This window comes from Tyto alba, unplaced genomic scaffold (genome assembly GCF_018691265.1).
Source record: "Tyto alba isolate M040663 unplaced genomic scaffold, T.alba_DEE_v4.0 Super-Scaffold_2, whole genome shotgun sequence".
Lineage (NCBI taxonomy): Eukaryota > Metazoa > Chordata > Aves > Strigiformes > Tytonidae > Tyto > Tyto alba.
This window is the reverse complement of record NW_024881282.1, coordinates 89,327,671-89,345,385: the sequence shown is the minus strand read 5'-3', so window position 1 is coordinate 89,345,385 and position 17,715 is coordinate 89,327,671. Positions and strand designations below refer to the sequence as shown.

The following is a 17,715-nucleotide window of genomic DNA, read 5'->3' as shown; positions in this document are numbered from 1 at the left end:
TGCTTGGTGTGTTGGGGTTCCCAGGGACTGGGGAAGCACAATATATTGGGGTACAGGGGGTGTAGTTTAGGGGGGTTCACAGTGTATTGGGGTACAGGTGTGTGGTTTAGGAGGGTTAATGGGGAGCAGGGTGCCCGGTATTATTGGGGTGCAGTGGGACTGGGGCCACGCGGGATCCTGGGGGCGCCGGGGCTCCCAGAGCTTGAGAAATGCCCCGTTTGGGGTCAAAGAAGAGAATTTGGGGGTAAACCCCCCACTAAACTTCTTCAAAGTCCCCCCTTGGTACGGCGAAGGGTTTAGGAAAAACCCCAAAGCAGCGTTTGATAAAACCAAACTCATTTAATACGGAAATCAAACGAGCCTGAACAAACCCTGCGCCCCCACCCCGGGGAGACCAAAGTCGCCAATAACGGTCGGTTCACACCAAAAAACAGCGGCTGCCCCCGCCCCACTGAGATTAAACAGCACAAATTCCTTTTTTCCCCTCCCGTCAGCAGAAAATACAGTACAAAAATACATTCTATCGTGACAAAACACGTGGCGTTCTCCCCCTGGGAACAAGCCGGTGTAATTCTCACATCTTTTATGTACAAGTGGGGTTTTTTGGCAGTTTTGAGTGCGAGGGCGGGGGAACAGGCCGGGATCCTCGTCTTCCGCTCACAAAGATCTCCAGCATCTTGGGGCTTATGAATTTTTACCCCCCCAACTCTAAAAAAATAATTACTAACTCTACGCACTTCTAAACCCCGCATTTGTCAGAATTTACAAGAGATTTTTTTTCCCTCCCCGCCCCTCTTCCCCCAAAATAAAAAAGTTTTTTGGCAAATATTGAACAACTTTTTTTTGGAGACAAATCCAGGGTTGTGGGGTTTTTTTGTTTTTTTTTTTTTTTTTTTTCCCCAAAAGGTGCATCCCCACGAGCGGGGACTTCAGAACTCCGCGGGTTTATACAGCCTGGTCTCCTGCTGAGGTGCTGGAGCCCCGTGCCGGTCTGTCAGGCTCCCGAAATAAGTATGAGGGGGGAAAAAAAAAAAAAAAAAAAAAAAAGAGGGTGATGGGAGCAGTTAAAAATCAATTAAAAAGCAAAGGCAGGGTAAGGGTGGGGTTGTATTGGAGGCAGCTGGTCATTTGGAGCTTGCAAGGCTGCCCAAGTTGGATGGCATGCTCATTTTGTTCAAAAAATAAATGAAAATAAAAATCTTACTTACTGAAACCAGCGCATCAAACACAGTTTTCTCCTTGCGTCACACCAGCAGCGCAGACCCCACCCTCTTGGGTCAGAAAACCCAATTACACCAATAAACAGGGATTAAAAAAAAAAAAAAAAAAGTGATGTTTTTCTTTTCATACACAATAAAATGAACCAAAACAAATCTCAACTTTTTAACTCGGCTTTTCTCGTGCTCATCCAGAATTTCGTGGCTCCTGCCAATTGCTGTTTCTCCCCTTGCGGCTGCCCCAGCCCTCGCCGGCGGCTGGAGTTTAGTCCCGGGATCAGTCAAGCTCAGCCGAGCGGTGACGGCAGCGTCAGGCACGGAGCAGAACCAGCAAAACCCATTTTTTAAAACCTGTTTCGTTCAGCGGAGGAGACCGGAAGAGAAAACCCGCCTGGCGTTGGCACGTCGCAGCGTTTCGACGGCAAGATGTTTTAAATAATAAAGTCACAAAACCCGCAGGGGAATTACAACCACTTCACCCCCTCTGCCCACAAAGCAGAGCTGGAATTATCCTTTTTTTTTGTAGTAAATTCATGTTTAAGTCAACAACAGAACGACGCTGCTCAGTTCTCTCGGCATCGCTCCTCCGAACCGGTGTCCCGCCGGAGGTGTTACTCTCCAAAAATCCACAGAACGTTGACTCCTGATAAACCGAGGTTGACACGCCTGCAAAAATAAAAATTACTGTCACAAACGGCGTGTTGAAGCGCCCGTTTAAAACGTGAAAGCGATACACCTAGCGCTCGCAGGCTTCGACAGGCGGGGGGTGTCGCGCGGCGCCGTGAATCGAGCGCGGCTTTTTCAGAACAAAGAGGACGCCGGACGTCGCTTTCATTGCTCGCGCGTGTTCCAGTTTAGCCAATTTTAGGAAAAAAAAAAAAAGCTGCAAGTGTTTCAAACGAGAGGGTGATCTGACCGCCGGGAGGCTCACCCCGCCCCAGCGGTTTCGGTTTGAGGCGCCTTCCGAGAAGGAGCCACACCGGATCGCTGCGGTCGCGTCCCGCCGGCGCTTACCCCAGCATCCCGGACTCCTTCGTCTTGATGATGTAGAGAAACATGAGCAACGTGTGGAACATGTTGTTTCTGCCCTGAAGTCACAGGAAGAGAAAAGAACTTCGGAATTAAGTCACCGGTGAGAAATCAGAGCGCTATTTCAGGTAAAATGAGCAAACCGCATCGGGAAGTGGCTTTAGGGGGTGGCTCTTGGGCTTTTTGCCTCAATACTTGACTTTTTTTTTTTTTTTTTTTTTCAATTAGGTAAATACCAGACAAAGACCAAATGTGGGTTTTGGTTGGATTAACATCTCTAAACACTTTCAGTGCTTTTCGGAAAGCAGAGATCCAGCAACAATCAGGGATTGATAGAAAATTTAAATCCACGGGAGAATTTTGCTCCTTTGAGACTGCAGGCTTCTCCCCCAGAATTTTTAAGGACAAGCAGCGGGCTCGTGGGCGGGTGCCAACACGCATCAGGGATCGCAAGACTCGGGATTTTACAATAAATTGTTAGAAAATAAACAAGAGGATGCCACTACCTCCGTACTTAGGATCTTAAATAGATACTAAAGCTATTATTTTGCAGCAGGCTAAGTGCCACACGGTGGTCAAAGACCGAGCCAAGGTTTACTTGCTGCACTGGGCCAGCCTACGCATCAAGAATCAATCAATGTGGCTAAAACTGGGAAAACAAAACCCAAAACCCAACCATGATTTCCTGACAGCAGGAGAACACCGCTACCACCATCCTACCTTGGGCAGGTTGTAGACGTGGCGCTGGTAGATCAGCTCGTAGTGGGGTGGATTGATGCTGCTCTGGTAGATGCAAAAGACGTTTTCATTTGAAGTGTCTGCGGATGCAAATTTTTGGAGTTGAGGGGGGTTTCGAGGGCGCTGAGGTGACCCAAGAGGCAGAGAGCTGGGGGGAAGGGGAGCGCCGGTACCTGGTTTATCCGGCGTCTGAATGAAGTGTTGGGAAGTGAAGGTTTTGCCGTCGGGGTATTTGGGGTGAGGTGGCAGCCTGGAGTCGAGGTAAGTGCAGAACACGTGCATGATGATCTGGGCAAAGCAAAACAAAGCTCACTTTAGCGTCCTTAAAAACCCAGCAGCTTTCTTGCCGTCGCATCAGGCGTGAGTTACAGCATTTGATAGGCTGTGGTTGCAACGGTGACTTCCCCCCTCTGTGTTTAGGAGTTCAAAAAGCAGAGTTTTCAACGGCCCTGGCACGAAGGCAGGTTTATTTTTTCCAGTAAGTGAAACGGCGTCAGTCGCAACGCGATAAACCGATGCTGCGTGTCAGGAGCTCGGTTCCCGCGCGAGCGACTTTATCCCGGCATCTTGCAGAATTTGGCAGAGTCACAGATTTTACTTCCCATATCGAGGCCACGAACTCCAAGCCATCTGTTTCAGCGACGGGTTCTGTACTAGCTGCGAGGGTTTGGCTGAGAAGGGCGGATGAAATCAAAGTACAGCTTCACCGACACTACACCTATCGAGCAAATTTCTTTCTCCTCGTGAAAGGCAAAACAAAAAATCACTGGAAAAACCCGGAGCTGGCCATGGGTCGTGATCAGAATGGCAAAATTTTGAAATAAAGTCCTAAAATAAGTATCCAGAAAGGCACGCCGCAGCCTGCTATTGGTGTTTTAACCATTTCTGAAGAGTTCCCAACGTTTTACGCGGACGTCACCAAATTATCTGTAATCTGATACTTTCTGTGTTCAATATATATAACGGGACCTGTTTCACAGACAAACCAGAAGAGTTCCTCTGGGCTAAATGCCAAAAGTCTCGAGAAATCTGGGAGATGCACCTTGGAAATCACAGCTTTGTACTGCCTGCAGTGTGATTAACAAAAACGCGCAATTGTATTTTTTTTTTTTTTATTTTTATAGTAATTGTCTTGAGTAAGTTAATGTCAGAACTTCACGGCAAGTGTTTATTTTAATCTGTTAGAGCAGAGCTTCCTTCTCAGAATTCTTGGGAGTTCAATGTGCTGCCCAACACCACCTCTCCCCGCTGGTTTTGATAAAAGACTGAATTCCAGGGTGCGCTACTCTCCTCTCGTGATCTTTAAACACTTTTGAGCTGCTCACCCAGCTGCTTGGCAAGACACTAAGAGTTGCTCCGTGGCCAGTCACTACCAATATTGAATCGTCTTCACAAATAGAAAATCAAATTTTATCTCGAGACTGATTTTATACAGCTTCAGCTTCCAGCAACTGAATCTCGTTGTATCTTTGTCAGCAAAGCCGTGAAGCTCTGACATTCAGATCTCCTGGTTTTTAGTCTCCCAAGTAACTGAAAAAAAATCTATTTACAGCGGGGAAAAAAAAATAAATCAATCACCCTAACTCTACTTTCAGATACAGAGTTCAACTGAAGAATCACGCTGTAAAGTCTGTTTTATACTTCCTGAATTGTTCTGTGGTCGTCTTTTTTCATTATTTTAATCACCTCAGTTGAATTTTCAAGCACACTGAGGTGCTGCTCCTCCTGCCCGCTCAGATTACCAGGCTGAGCAGCACCACAAGTCTTCTCTCATGTAGGATATGCAACAGATTTCAGATTTCTCACAAACTGAATGAAACAGTGATCACACCACTCCATCTGCATTTTTCCCCCTCCATCCATTATGGCAAAGGAAAATGAGAACGAGGTGAAAGGTTTTCCTCACACTAGGAATTGTTAGGTTAAGGCAGACATTTGGCTTTTTAAAAAAATATAACAAGAGAAGTGCCCCAGCAAGATCCCCACTGCTGCTCAGGCTGCTCCCTGCAGTTACCTGACAGATGTTTCAGAGGATTGGAAGTAAAAGCTCCACCTAAGACTAAAACGAGCAACTGCAGTTTTGTGATCTACGCGATGTCCAACCCCCTTTGCATTAATCCCCACGGGCTGCAACGGGATTATCTGTGTCGGTGATGCAAACAGGATTTTACCATGTTCCTCAAAAGATTTACTGGTTACCCTCTCCAAAACCTCTGCTGAAAGGCAACTCGCTTTAAGCTGTCGTATCGAGACGGCTTCCAAAACTTACAGAGGAGTCGGTGGGCAAGTCGGTGTCCCACTTGCGGCCTTTGAAATCCCCTCCTCTGTTCCAGCGGAATGAACTCATGCATCCTCCCTGAGAAAGCTCTGCAAGCGAGATGCAGGCAGTTACTGGGGGTTGGAAGCGTATGAAAGCAGTGTTTTATGCTAGTTTCAGGGGTTTCGTACATGTTTCTGGTGTACAAAACAGGAAAAGTTCACCTAATGAAATGCTTGTAAAGATGATAATACGGGGAAGTAAATTTACAGGCTAATTTTTTGTTTTAGTTAACAAAGAGATTAAATCGAGCACTCTGCACCCTGAGCACGCAGGAGAAAAATGAGAAAGAAAGCTTTTTAAAAATATTCCCAAAGTTACATCCAAATCTCGCATCATTCCATCACTGTAAAAAGTTGCAAAGAAACATCTCCCCTGCTTAAAAGCAGCTCTCATCCCTGCCGTGACTCTTCAAACATCTCCACTGTATGAACATCTGATACCACCGACACTCAACTGTGGTAACTGGAAAGTCAGTGCCGCGACACCACGTACCTTTGATCCTTTCGACCAAATACTCCTGGTTTGGTGTGAGATCCAGATATTGCACTAGAGCATTCAGGGTTGGAATGAGTGGAGCTTTAACGAGCGCTGCCTGCTTCAGACTGCTGATGCTGGCTTCTGCAAGAGGAAGAGCCCGCGCGGGTCAGCCGCGAGGAGCCCGCGCAGCCTCCCTCACCAGGCGTCGCTCCCAAGAGCTCTCCTTAAAGTCCTAGAAACATTTAACACGTGACACTACCCCAAATGCTCACTGCAACTCCAGTGAAGTAGCAGATGTCTCCTTTCCGTCACAGAACAGAAAAGCTACAAGGAACCAACATCCACTTTGGAGAGTAACAAAGTGGGGACGGGACCGGTGTTGACCAGTTTTTCTACCGGCATCGCGACAGAGGCAGCTCTCAAGGAGAGGCTCCAACAAACAGGTCACAAAAGGTGAATTTAATTTCAGTGCAGCATATCAAATCCACTTGTTGGTTAAGATTTGAAGCAATGAGAGAAGCAGGTACTTCAGAATTGTATTGTGACACAAAAAGCAGAACTCCATCAGAATTTTAAAAAACAGTTAAGGATGCATTTGGAAAAGCACATAGTAGTGGAGACAGTGAGACATTACAGGGAGACACCGAGAATTTATAGCACATCTATCTTTGAAATGTTTTCTAACAGCTTAATATGCAATCATCAATGATAATTTGAGCCTGTAATTCCCCAGCAGTAAGCTGAAGGGGAGAGGGGAGAGGGGAGAGGGGAGAGGGGAGAGGGGAGAGGGGAGAGGGGAGAGGGGAGAGGGGAGAGGGGAGAGGGGAGAGGGGAGAGGGGAGAGGGGAGAGGGGAGAGGGGAGAGGGGAGAGGGGAGAGGGGAGAGGGGAGAGGGGAGAGGGGAGAGGGGAGAGGGGAGAGGGGAGAGGGGAGAGGGGAGAGGGGAGAGGGGAGAGGGGAGAGGGGAGAGGGGAGAGGGGAGAGGGGAGAGGGGAGAGGGGAGAGGGGAGAGGGGAGAGGGGAGAGGGGAGAGGGGAGAGGGGAGAGGGGAGAGGGGAGAGGGGAGAGGGGAGAGGGGAGAGGGGAGAGGGGAGAGGGGAGAGGGGAGAGGGGAGAGGGGAGAGGGGAGAGACAAACGAAAAAGGGGGAGGGAAAGAAAAAAAGGGGAAGGAAAGAAAAATAAAAGGAACGAAAAAAAGAGAAAAAGGAAAAAGGGGAAAAAAAAAAAGGAAAAAAGCTCATGAACTTTATACAAGACAAGTATCGGTGTGCCAGCATCAGTATTTCCCGAAGTTTTCTGAAGACCCTTTCCAGTTTAGTGAAACACGTGGCATGGAACAGAGACCACCCCAGTACGGAGCGCAAGGGAACAGCGCTGCTCACCAGCCCCAGCGCCCCGCCACCAGCAGCCAGCCCAAAGCCACCCCCCCCCCGGCATACCGCCGATCTGCAGCTCCGGACAGCCCATTCTTCGCAGCTGAGTGCTCACAGAGTCGATCTCTTGGACAAGCGGCACTAGAATAGTCTCATTAATCCACTAGGAAAGAAAAAGGTGAAAATTCAAGAGGTCAGAAACAATAAAAACGTGCAAAAAACCCCCCCAGCTCTTAGCTTGCATCCTACTGATCATCACTGTTACAATCATGAAGCAGCTGAACAACAGAAACACTGAAGCCAACCAAAGAGAAAAGTAATTAAATATCAAGTTAGGCAGAGTTTAAATGACTCTTTAATACTTTCTAAAAGGCCAGAAAATTCAAAGTAAAAGAGTCAAGAAAACAAATCTCTACAAACTGTCAGGTAAAGCTTTGCTGAACAAGGAAGAAAGGGCTATTTTGAAGCACAGCCCTCCATCCATAAAGATGATTTATACTTCGGTGAGTCCACTCCCTCTCACATTTCTTTCAGGAAATTGAGGAGCTGATAAACACTACGTGTGGGATTTGTACGTGACAGGATCTGGGAACTGAAGCAAGCTGGCCCTAGGCTTAGCAGCAGATGCTCAGGTACCTGGTATGGATCTCATGCTAAGCTTTGCTTTTCACCAATCACTACTTTAAAAACGAAAAAAAAAAAACACAAAACACACAAGCAAAACTACATACCTGGTAGATGCTATGACTGAAGGGGCAATTCAAAGCTAGATTTACTAATTATTTTGCCATTATGTGTAATTAAGTCTCCTCTGCTACAGCAATTCCTATCAGTAAGATCAAGGTTTTTCCTTTTGCTTTTATTATGCTGTTCAGGTCAGTCAGAAAAAAAAAAAAAAAACATCTTTGGGTTGGAATTATCCATGCTTTGAGCCCAGGAGAGTGAGTTAGAAATACCACAAAAACATCCATTTAGCAATCTGAGTTACACCAGATCTTGTCCTGTCCGAGATGCTTCTGTTTGTCGTTCAAAGGTGGATGAACTTTACTACTGCCAAGTTTTCAGAATACAAACCACCGAGGTCAGGTCAAAACCTCATCTCTGTAATCCTCTCTTGAAGCATGCCGTGTTTTCACCTCCTTGTGCCAGCCCACCCCAGTCCTCTGAGGGACACTGCAATTCTTCCCGCCTCCTTCGGCGCGCAGGGCACACGAAGGTGCTTTTCCACTCTGCTGTGCTGGTTCTTAAAAACCAGGGAAGAGGGGACTTACGTTTCTGAACTTCGCGGTCCAGGAATCCATGTGATCAAGGAGCTGTCGGTTCATTGTCACCCGTGCCCAAACCTATGGAAAGATTTATGAACTACATGTAAGAACTTCACAGAATACCAAAGGTTTTTAGAGTCCGTGACAATTTGATACTAACTACACAATTCAATTCACATTTTCCCCCAAATTTTTACACATCTGCTGGCTGTATCACGTGACTTCTACAGCAGCTTCACATGTGACACTCTCACTCTCTATTCACGGTACAATCATCCTGCATGAGCCCAAATTCAGTTTTAATCTCTCCGCTCTATTAGGACAAAATTTCTCTGAATTGTAGGCTTGGTTTAAGAGGTATTTGAAGGGGAAGCTTCATTAAGTTAATGTAGGAAATAAAGAAAATCAATCAGATTTAATTGAAGCCACATGAATTGTATTCCTTCACGCCAGACTTCTTTCAGATGCAAGCGTAACGGCTTTATGCTTTATATTCTTCAGCTGTTGCACTGGGTTAAAGACAGATCCATTTCAACTCAATTTTTAGATCAAAATTGTATTTTATCCAGTGCAATTCTTGCTCTCCAAGGGAGAAATAATTTTCCAACTACAACTCAGAATCTGGAATGTCCGTTTACAGTGACAAGGATTCTCGCAAGCTGTACGAAGACGGTTACACGCTAGAGGATTTCTCTCTCCTGCATTTTTGATACAGTTCAAATCCAAACCTTTGCACAAAGCCGTATATTTTAGAGGCCCGTTTCTCCCTCTTGACCACCTTGCTGCTGAATTTACCTCTTCTGCAGCCTGTTTTGAGCTCAGATCAGCTTCATCCTTGTGCGCTGACGGAGCCTGGGACCTGCAAGCCAGCTGATACTGGAACTTTCTCAGCATCTGTGCGTAGTCTGCCATGGAACGGCTGTAGTTCCAAAAAGTTGGGCTGCTGGAAGGAGAGCTGGAATCTGAACTTCCTGAAACGATTCATTCATTAAACAGTCGTGTACAATTATTGCCAAGTAATTCTGGAAGAAACTACAGGCACAACAGGTCCGTGTATTAATGCTTTGGCAAGAAACACGGACACGAACCGCCACATACACTGAAGTCAGCCTGCATAAACACTGGTTTCACCCCTGGTTGTCCCCATCCAGAAGAAAAACTGCCTGCAGGTAATTCACCCCCTTTATTGGAAATGCCTTCTCCATAAGATATCCTTCTCATCGAGGCAGTAACACCTGCCAACTTATCATGGTCCACTGCAGTCAACAAACACCACAGAGACAATCTCTCAGCGCACATTCCCACACGCTGCAACAGCAGCATCAATCCTATCCTAAGGAATACTTTAGAGGAAATCTTTCTGAAGCTAAGCCACGGAGACAGGTAGAAATGATGGCGCCCTACCTCACGTCCCAGTCACTCAGTAGATATCTAAACAGGTCAGCAACCACCTTCACCAAGCTCACAGGTGATTACCATGAATGAGTTAGGTCTAATTTACTAGTATGACTACGCTGGAATCCTTTGCAACTTTTCTCACCTGCAAAAGCCAATCTCGAATTAAACCACCACCTTCTCCCCACCAACCTTTCCTGATCAAATTGGTTTATTTACCTAGTTGAACTCTCTGCTGTTTCTCTTCTTCATTCCGAAGGAAGGTGTCCAGTGACTTGAGGTCTGTCATATAATCTTCCTTACCAGTAGGAGAATTATACAGAATGGGTGAGGAGCGGTAACGAGACCTTAGGCTGCCGCTTTCCACTGGCCCAATATTCATGGGGTACGGTGACCCACTGGGAGAGGAGCTGAAGCTGGAAACCTTGGGAAAATAAAAACAAATGGTTGTGTCGTATGAGGAAGACAGAATTCCACCTTGATTTGCAAATGACATGAATATAAAAGACTCTTGTTTGGGGTTTGGGTTGTGTTGGTTTGGTTTTTGTTGTTTTGGTTTGTTTGTTTTGTTGGTTTTTTTTTTTTTTTTTTCCTCCTTTGCATTTACATTTTGGTTTCTTATTTTTGCTTAGTTCTGAAACACACTAGCCCCTCTAAAACAAATGAAGTGACAGTAGGGAAAAAGGACAAATCCCAGTACAACAAATTTAGATCTAATTTGCAAAAGGAGCAAACACGCATACAGACAACTCTCTGCTGGCTGCTGCTCACCTTCGATGGCATATGGCACAAAACAAGGACCGAAGTGTACCCACGGGAGCTGTCTTGGTTGTTACCTTACTGTAGCTGCTGCCTGGTGAATAGGTGACAGCACTGCCGTAAGAAGTGCTGTTGCTCGACAGAGCCTGTAGCTGAGGGCTGTACCCTGTGATACAACTGGTAGTAAACTTTGGACTGGCACTAGGGGAGCGGGACGGGCTGTAACTCAGCACACTCTGACCCTGGATCGGAGGAGAAGGTGTCGAAGACGGGACTTTGTTTGCTGCCAGCTCACGTGGTGGAGTTGTTTGGATTGCTGCAATAGGAAAAAACAGAATTAGCATTGTGGATGCAACAGCCCCAAACTCTCCTCCCCCCTTTAAATAAATACACAACGCTATCTTAAGGCAATTTTAAAAGGGTGCTAGAAGGGACACTGGAAAAATCTGGCTGGAACTCAGCAGACAGGCCACTGACAGTAAAAAAAGAAGACAGAGACACAAGACCACAACTCGGTACAAATCCTACAGCTTCAGGTTTCAGTTAAATGTTCCCAGGCACCTTGCATAACCTGTGGGGCTTCTCTAACCTACTTAATTAGCTACTCTACCTGCCTACTTTATGCATCTTCAATAAACTGAATGTCTTAATTTATCCGCACAAATAAACACAGGAGATCCTTGAACTTTGCTGATACAGCATTACTCCCATCTGCTTCCCATTTTCTAGAGGCAGACCAGCACAGCACAATACTACTGTGCTAGCATTTTGCTTTTGGTGTATTTACCTTGTTGTCAGGTTCCTTTTTTAGAACTTTGCTTTGATCCTCAAAAGCTTGCTGAGTGACTGCTCTCTAGGCTGTCATTTTCAGACTTCAGCAAAGGTCTATCTGTCCCTCTAATTTGATTTTCATTACCCAGCGTGACATTAGTAGGACATCAAAATTAAATATAAACCTGCGCTCTCTGCCTTGCTCCTGGTCCTACGTTACAGGTTACAAATTCCTTGTCCAACCTCACAGTGTTCAAGTCTCTCCCTGTCCTTCAGCAGCCGTTACTATCCTGTCCTTTTCACCATGTGTGTTTGCTTCCCCTCCAGATCTCCCCACAAGAACCCATCAAATTATCACTCGATGTTGTGAATTTTAATACACTGCAGGTAATTCAGTTTACCGCTCCTGTCAGACAAGGTAATTCAGAACTCGCTTCGCTAAAGAATCTTGTCATTGAGAAAGATACCATCTTGAAACAAACAAACAAAAAGAATAAAAAAGATTGCCAGAGATATTTATTAGACCCACCTGCATTCTGCAACCCCAGCAGGGTCTGCTGGCCAGGACTCATGACCAAGCTTGTTGGTGCCACTGTGTATTTGAAGTACCTCCAGAAATCAAATAAGGCATTCAGGCTGAACAGAGATGCAAGTGCAAGTTCTAGATGAAACAGAGAAGTTTTTACCACAGTTTGAGCATGGGGAATAATAAAAGTATATTATTTGCAAAAACAGGCATATGCCCATTAAAAATAGGTCACTGTTAGTGTGATCAACAAGTATCAATTTGGGAAGCGTCTAAGATTCCTTCACCTTCTTATGCAAGAAGCCCTGGAGGTAATTTTCCTTTCTATATTGAGATTAATTTATATTACTAAAGCTGAATTTTTAAAAATGGACTGTCATTTTCCAAAAGGGACATGAACAACTGCAATGAAGTTTCACAGTATTTCTCAAACAGCATCTGTCAAATCACGTATCACTCATCTCATGATTTTGCTCCTCCACTTGCTTCATACTCTAACAGTATTTGATACAGCTATCTTAGAGTCTACTCATCCGAAACAAACTTTAATTATTGTGAAATGCCATCCACACACAGAGCACAATATAGTACTAAAATCTGCAGTGTTCACCAAAGCCTTACAGCACACGTTAAGCAGATTTAATGCACCACACAAGTTCTTTATATCTGAGAAAGCTGCTAACACCCCTTATCTGTCACTAAAACGGACAAAATTCCAAGTTTGAAGGGAGAGAACGGAAAGCAAACCAAAGTTTTGGTTTAAATTTAAAACAAACAAAAAACCTCAAGAAAAAAAAAAAAAAAAAGGTTGTTTAAAAACTACCACTCTGGCAATAAAACCGACAAGTGAAAAAAAAAAGAAAAGAACCCTGAAAATATGCTGCAGCGACTCACCAATATACCAGAGTGGCCAGTATGTGACGTTGTAATACGAGCTTATCAGTTTTCCTGTCCTGAAAAGAAAAATAGGCAGTTAGCAATTTGTGACTATTCACTCCTGGGAGATATTTAGGCATATATAAAGTAGGATGCTTTGGTGGTTTGAATCAGATGCAACAATTAACATACATTTCGGTGTATATCATGCCTGCAACAGACACATTAAGGAGTCCCCAGGCCAAGACCACTTTCCGGGCTTCAGTCTCCTTCCTCATCTTGATGGTCCTGTCGATGAGGGAAGTCGCTGGACTCTGTTCTGGTGTCATTATCTGTAATAACAAATACGGAGAAATGACAAAATTTGTAAACTTTTATATAGTAAGATCCTCAGTCAGCACATGACTAAAGAAAAAAAAAAAAAGCGGCAATCTAAAACAAATGATATAAATGGACTTTACCTCTAGCCAGAGTCATGTTTAGCTTATTAAAGAAAAAGCAGATTCTTTCACCAGTAAAAATAGGTAATATTTCTTCAATGAACTCTGTCAGCACTGTCACGTCATCACTGAGGAACAGCGTCCATCTTCTCCAGTGAGGTACAGATAAGAGGACAGAGACAGATTCCAACCCCATTTTTGCAAAATAACATCCTTCAGAAGCGAGAGGCAAAGCCCCCGCCTTCTCCAAGCAAAGGAAGACAGAGGAAGGAAAGGCCCTGCACAGCTCTGAAGTTTTTCTATTGAAAATTCCCACTCGTTTCAGTTGGTAACAGAGTATTTTCAGACTGCACAGCCACCTCCTGTGAGTTCAGCACATCTGAAAAGTAGCTACCTTTACGCCCAGTAACACCTTATGTGAAAGAAATAACCCCGGTGACTTTTTCTGTTAGTCCCGTCACCAAAATATACTACTGATCCTTCCTGCCACTCACTGAAAAACTTGTCACGTAATTCTTCACTAGATGGGAACATAAATAATTTGCTTTCTGGGACAAACACTTCAACTATATGTTACTACCAAAAAAAAAAAAAAAACAAAAAAAAACCAAAAAAACAAACCCCAAATCACATTACCTGCTTCTTAGTGGTACAGTGATTCAATGGTGAAATAGTTAACATCAGGATTAATGGAAGAATTATACAAGAACGCAATGCCTGGTAATTTTTTGACAGGTTTTTCATACAGTTTGAGCCCCAAGACTTCCCTTCCCACATTAACAAAGGGAGCAGCCCTAAGCAGAGATCCTCTCCCCCCACCCTCATGCTCCCAACCTCTCTCCCTGACCCACGTTCTCCTGCAGAAGCAGAAGGTGCACTGTTAGGGGACTGGAAAAAAAGTGACATTTGGTTTCTTTCTAGCAAGAAAGCCCCACTTAGAGGGCTGGGTGTGGGGTTTTCACCTCCAGACTTAAATATGTCCTCCCATACCCCCTGCCCTCTTCTACTAAGGCACAGTAATGAGGGAAGGCTTCACCTTGACAATCCATAAGTCACTGACCCTAGTGCTACACAGGGAGGTCCCCCACAGCTCCCCTTGCGCCAAACCCCCCAGCTTCTCCCATGCAGGCCCCTCTGCCACACACAGCCCCAGTCTCCCTTGCCCAAGACTCCACAGTACCCACAGCCTAGATCTGTCACACACAGAAAACTTCCACAGCTTCCCCTGTCACACACAGGGCCCCTCTGAGCTCCCCCCGTCCAGACCCGACTGTCCCATGCAGGCAGCCTCCACATCTCCCCCCAGCCACCCCGGGGAGGGTGGTGTCCTTACAGCTCCCCCCACCCAGACCCCAGTCAGAGAAGCTGCCTCACTGCTCCCCCCAACCAGACCTCCCCACTACACACAGGCAGCCCCACAGCTCACACCCGTCACACAGAAGAGGCCCGACATCTCCCCCCCTCATCCCGACCCCTATCACACAAAGGGGGCCCCACATCTCCCCGCTCCCAGCCTGACCCATCACATAGAGGCGGCCCCACAGCTGCGCCCACCCGTTGCCCTGCCATACACAGGTGGCCCTACACCTGCAGGACCCACTGCCAGACACTGCCCGGTTCTAGGCAGCCTCCTCACGGACCCCCCTCCCCTCAGAGCCCCCCTTTGCCCTCAGAGACCCCACCAGAGCCCCCCTTTGCCATCAGAGCCCCCATCAGAGCCCCCCTTTGCCCTCAGAGCCCCCATCAGAGCCCCCCTTTGCCCTCAGAGCCCCCATCAGAGCCCCCCTTTGCCTTCAGAGCCCCCATCAGAGCCCCCCTTTGCCCTCAGAGACCCCACCAGAGCCCCCCTTTGCCCTCAGAGCCCCCATCAGAGCCCCCCTTTCCCCTCCATCAGAGCCCCCCTTTGCCCTCAGAGCCCCCATCAGAGCCCCCCTTTGCCCTCAGAGCCCCCATCAGAGCCCCCCTTTCCCCTCCATCAGAGCCCCCCTTTGCCCTCAGAGCCCCCATCAGAGCCCCCCTTTGCCTTCAGAGCCCCCATCAGAGCCCCCCTTTGCCCTCAGAGCCCCCATCAGAGCCCCCCTTTGCCTTCAGAGCCCCCATCAGAGCCCCCCTTTGCCCTCAGAGACCCCACCAGAGCCCCCCTTTGCCTTCAGAGCCCCGCTTTGCCCTCAGAGCCCCCATTAGAGCCCCCCTTTGCCCTCAGAGCCCCCATCAGAGCCCCCCTTTGCCCGCAGAGCCCCCATCAGAGCCCCCCTTTGCCCGCAGAGCCCCCATCAGAGCCCCCCTTTGCCCGCAGAGCCTGCATTAGAGCCCCCCTCTTTGCCCTCAGAGCCCCCATCTGCCCTCAGTGCCTCCATCAGAGCCCCCCCTTTGCCCGCAGACCCCCCGTCAGAGCCCCTCCTTTCCCCTCAGTGCCTCCATCAGAGCCCCCCTTTGCCCTCAGAGCCCTCATCAGAGCCCCCCCTTTCTCCTCAGAGCTCCCTTCCCCTCAGAGCCCTCTTTTCCCCTCAGAGCCCACCCTCCTCCTCACCCTGCCCACGCAAGCCTGAGGAGACAGGCGGTGCTGACGGAGGGGGGGGGACACCCACAGTACCTGCCAGAAGGCTCAGGGGAGGTGAGCGGACACACAGTTCCCCTCAGAGCAGGTGGAGACACCCCCTTTTCTCAGCCGAGACGGGGGCCGCAGGGTAGAACGCTTCCCTCTCTGACACACCGGCGGCAACGGCTGCACCGTCTGCGCCTGCGCGAGTGCCGCCGTGACGTCACCAACGGCGCCGCGCGCGGACGGGGGGGTGGGGCCTGTCGCTATTGGACGGGGGGAGCGGGGAGGGAACAGTGGGGGGGGCGCGCGCCCGCGTTTTGGCGGGAACGGGCGCGTGAGGCGGGGCGCCGCGCCCGCCATGTTGGCTGCGCCGGGGGTAGGTGTGAAGACGGCGGTTGGTGTGGTTTTACCGAGTTAAAAAACTAAACTAAACTAAAGTAAACAGTTGCTGGCGTTTTTCCGAGTTCAAAAAACTAAACTAAACGAAGTTAAAACTAAAGTTTGAGAAACGGTGTCATTATCCCCAGGAATTAAGTCGGTGTCTTCTTTTAATAAAAACAATTATATTTACTTAATATTCTTGATTTATAGCCAGATAGCTATTTCATTTTTAAAGCCATTATTTAGGTTAGGTGCATATTCCTGTTCTTTGTGTATTTCCCTGGCTGTCTCATAAAGAGAACTCCTTTTTTCCTGCTAAACTGTTGTTGGAGAGCAGTACCAAAATACACAATTTCACGTTAAGTAAAGAAACAGTCTGGGCTTTTAGACGCAGTGAGAATGGCATTTTCTACTCAAAACAGAGAGCAGTGGTTTGGCCTTGGGTTACTGGGGAGCATGCCATTTCTTCCCCAAGGAAGAATGCTAAACTCAACCTCCCTTTGAGTCTGTGAGCAACGGAAATGTGGTGTTCTGCTGTTTTTCTTGTAGGTGTGCTAATTGTTTTAAAATGCTCTTGAAACAAGCTCAGCTTGTATTAGGGTTTAAATCACATACATATCACCTAGGAAAAACAGTGGTGCAAATTGCAGTTCCTGAAAGAAAAAAAGAAAAGAGGACCCTGTCATACAGCTAAACGTGCTGGTTTTGGTTGGGGTAGAGTTAATTTTCTTTGTAATAGCTGGTATGGGGCCGTGCTTCGGATTTGTGCTGGAAACAGTGTTGATAACACGGGGATGTTTTCCTTAGTGCTAAGCAGCGCTTACGCAGAGTCAAAGACTTTTCTGTTCCTCATCCCACCCCACCAGCGAGGGGGCTGGAGGTGCACAAGAAATGAAGAGGGGACGCCGCCAGGACGGCTGACCCCAACTGAACAAAGGGATATTTTGTACCATATGGCATCATGCTCAGCATATAGAGCTGGGGGAAGAAGAAGGAGGTTGCCGGATGTTTAGAGAGACGGCGTTTGTCTTCCCAAGTCACTCTTACGTGTGATGGAGCCCGGCTGCCTTGGGGATGGCTGAGCCCCTGCCTGCCCACAGGAAGGGGTGAATGAATTCCTCGTTTTGCTTTGCTTGTGTGCGCAGCTTTTGCTGTCCCTATCAAACTGTCTTTATCTCAGCCCCAAGTTTTCTCCATTTTACCCTTCCATATCCCCCTGGGGATTTTTCCCCATCCACCTGGGTGGGAGTGAGCAAGCAGCTGTGTGGTGCTCAGTGACCAGCTGGGGTTAAATCACTACATTAATTGATTACATATAGTAACGTATGTAAGACCGCATGTTGCCAAGGTTAACAGTTAAAACTTGAAGAGATCTTGGGTCTGTTTGTGCGCTATACAGGTTTAACTTAATATTTCTGTTCTGAAATGCTGTAAATGAAGAGGTCTGTGTGAATTTCATGCTAAATTGGTGTATCCAGAAGGTATTACCTGAGGTAAAGATGGTCCCATCGGACAGGGTGGCTTTGGGCGACCTGCTTGACTTAAAGGACTGGATGGTGAATCATCCAACGTTGTCAGTGTGGTGAGATACTGACCTATCTCGGT

The 17,715-nt window shown here is 47.2% G+C and overlaps 1 protein-coding gene across 1 annotated transcript; it reads right to left on the bottom strand.

The window, feature by feature from the left end:
* Positions 1 to 319: 319 nt before the first annotated feature.
* TMEM209 (transmembrane protein 209) lies at positions 320 to 15,921 on the bottom strand. The gene is made up of 15 exons (XM_042793104.1): positions 15,781 to 15,921; positions 12,940 to 13,079; positions 12,766 to 12,824; positions 11,875 to 12,006; positions 10,652 to 10,890; positions 10,035 to 10,239; positions 9,216 to 9,391; positions 8,427 to 8,498; positions 7,222 to 7,318; positions 5,797 to 5,922; positions 5,254 to 5,351; positions 3,158 to 3,272; positions 2,967 to 3,064; positions 2,232 to 2,305; positions 320 to 1,883 (listed from the first exon to the last, which is right to left on the bottom strand). The coding sequence occupies exons 2-15, from the start codon at positions 13,074 to 13,076 to the stop codon at positions 1,829 to 1,831; spliced, it is 1,683 nt and encodes a 560-aa protein (XP_042649038.1). The 5' UTR covers positions 13,077 to 13,079; positions 15,781 to 15,921; the 3' UTR covers positions 320 to 1,828.
* Positions 15,922 to 17,715: the final 1,794 nt, after the last annotated feature.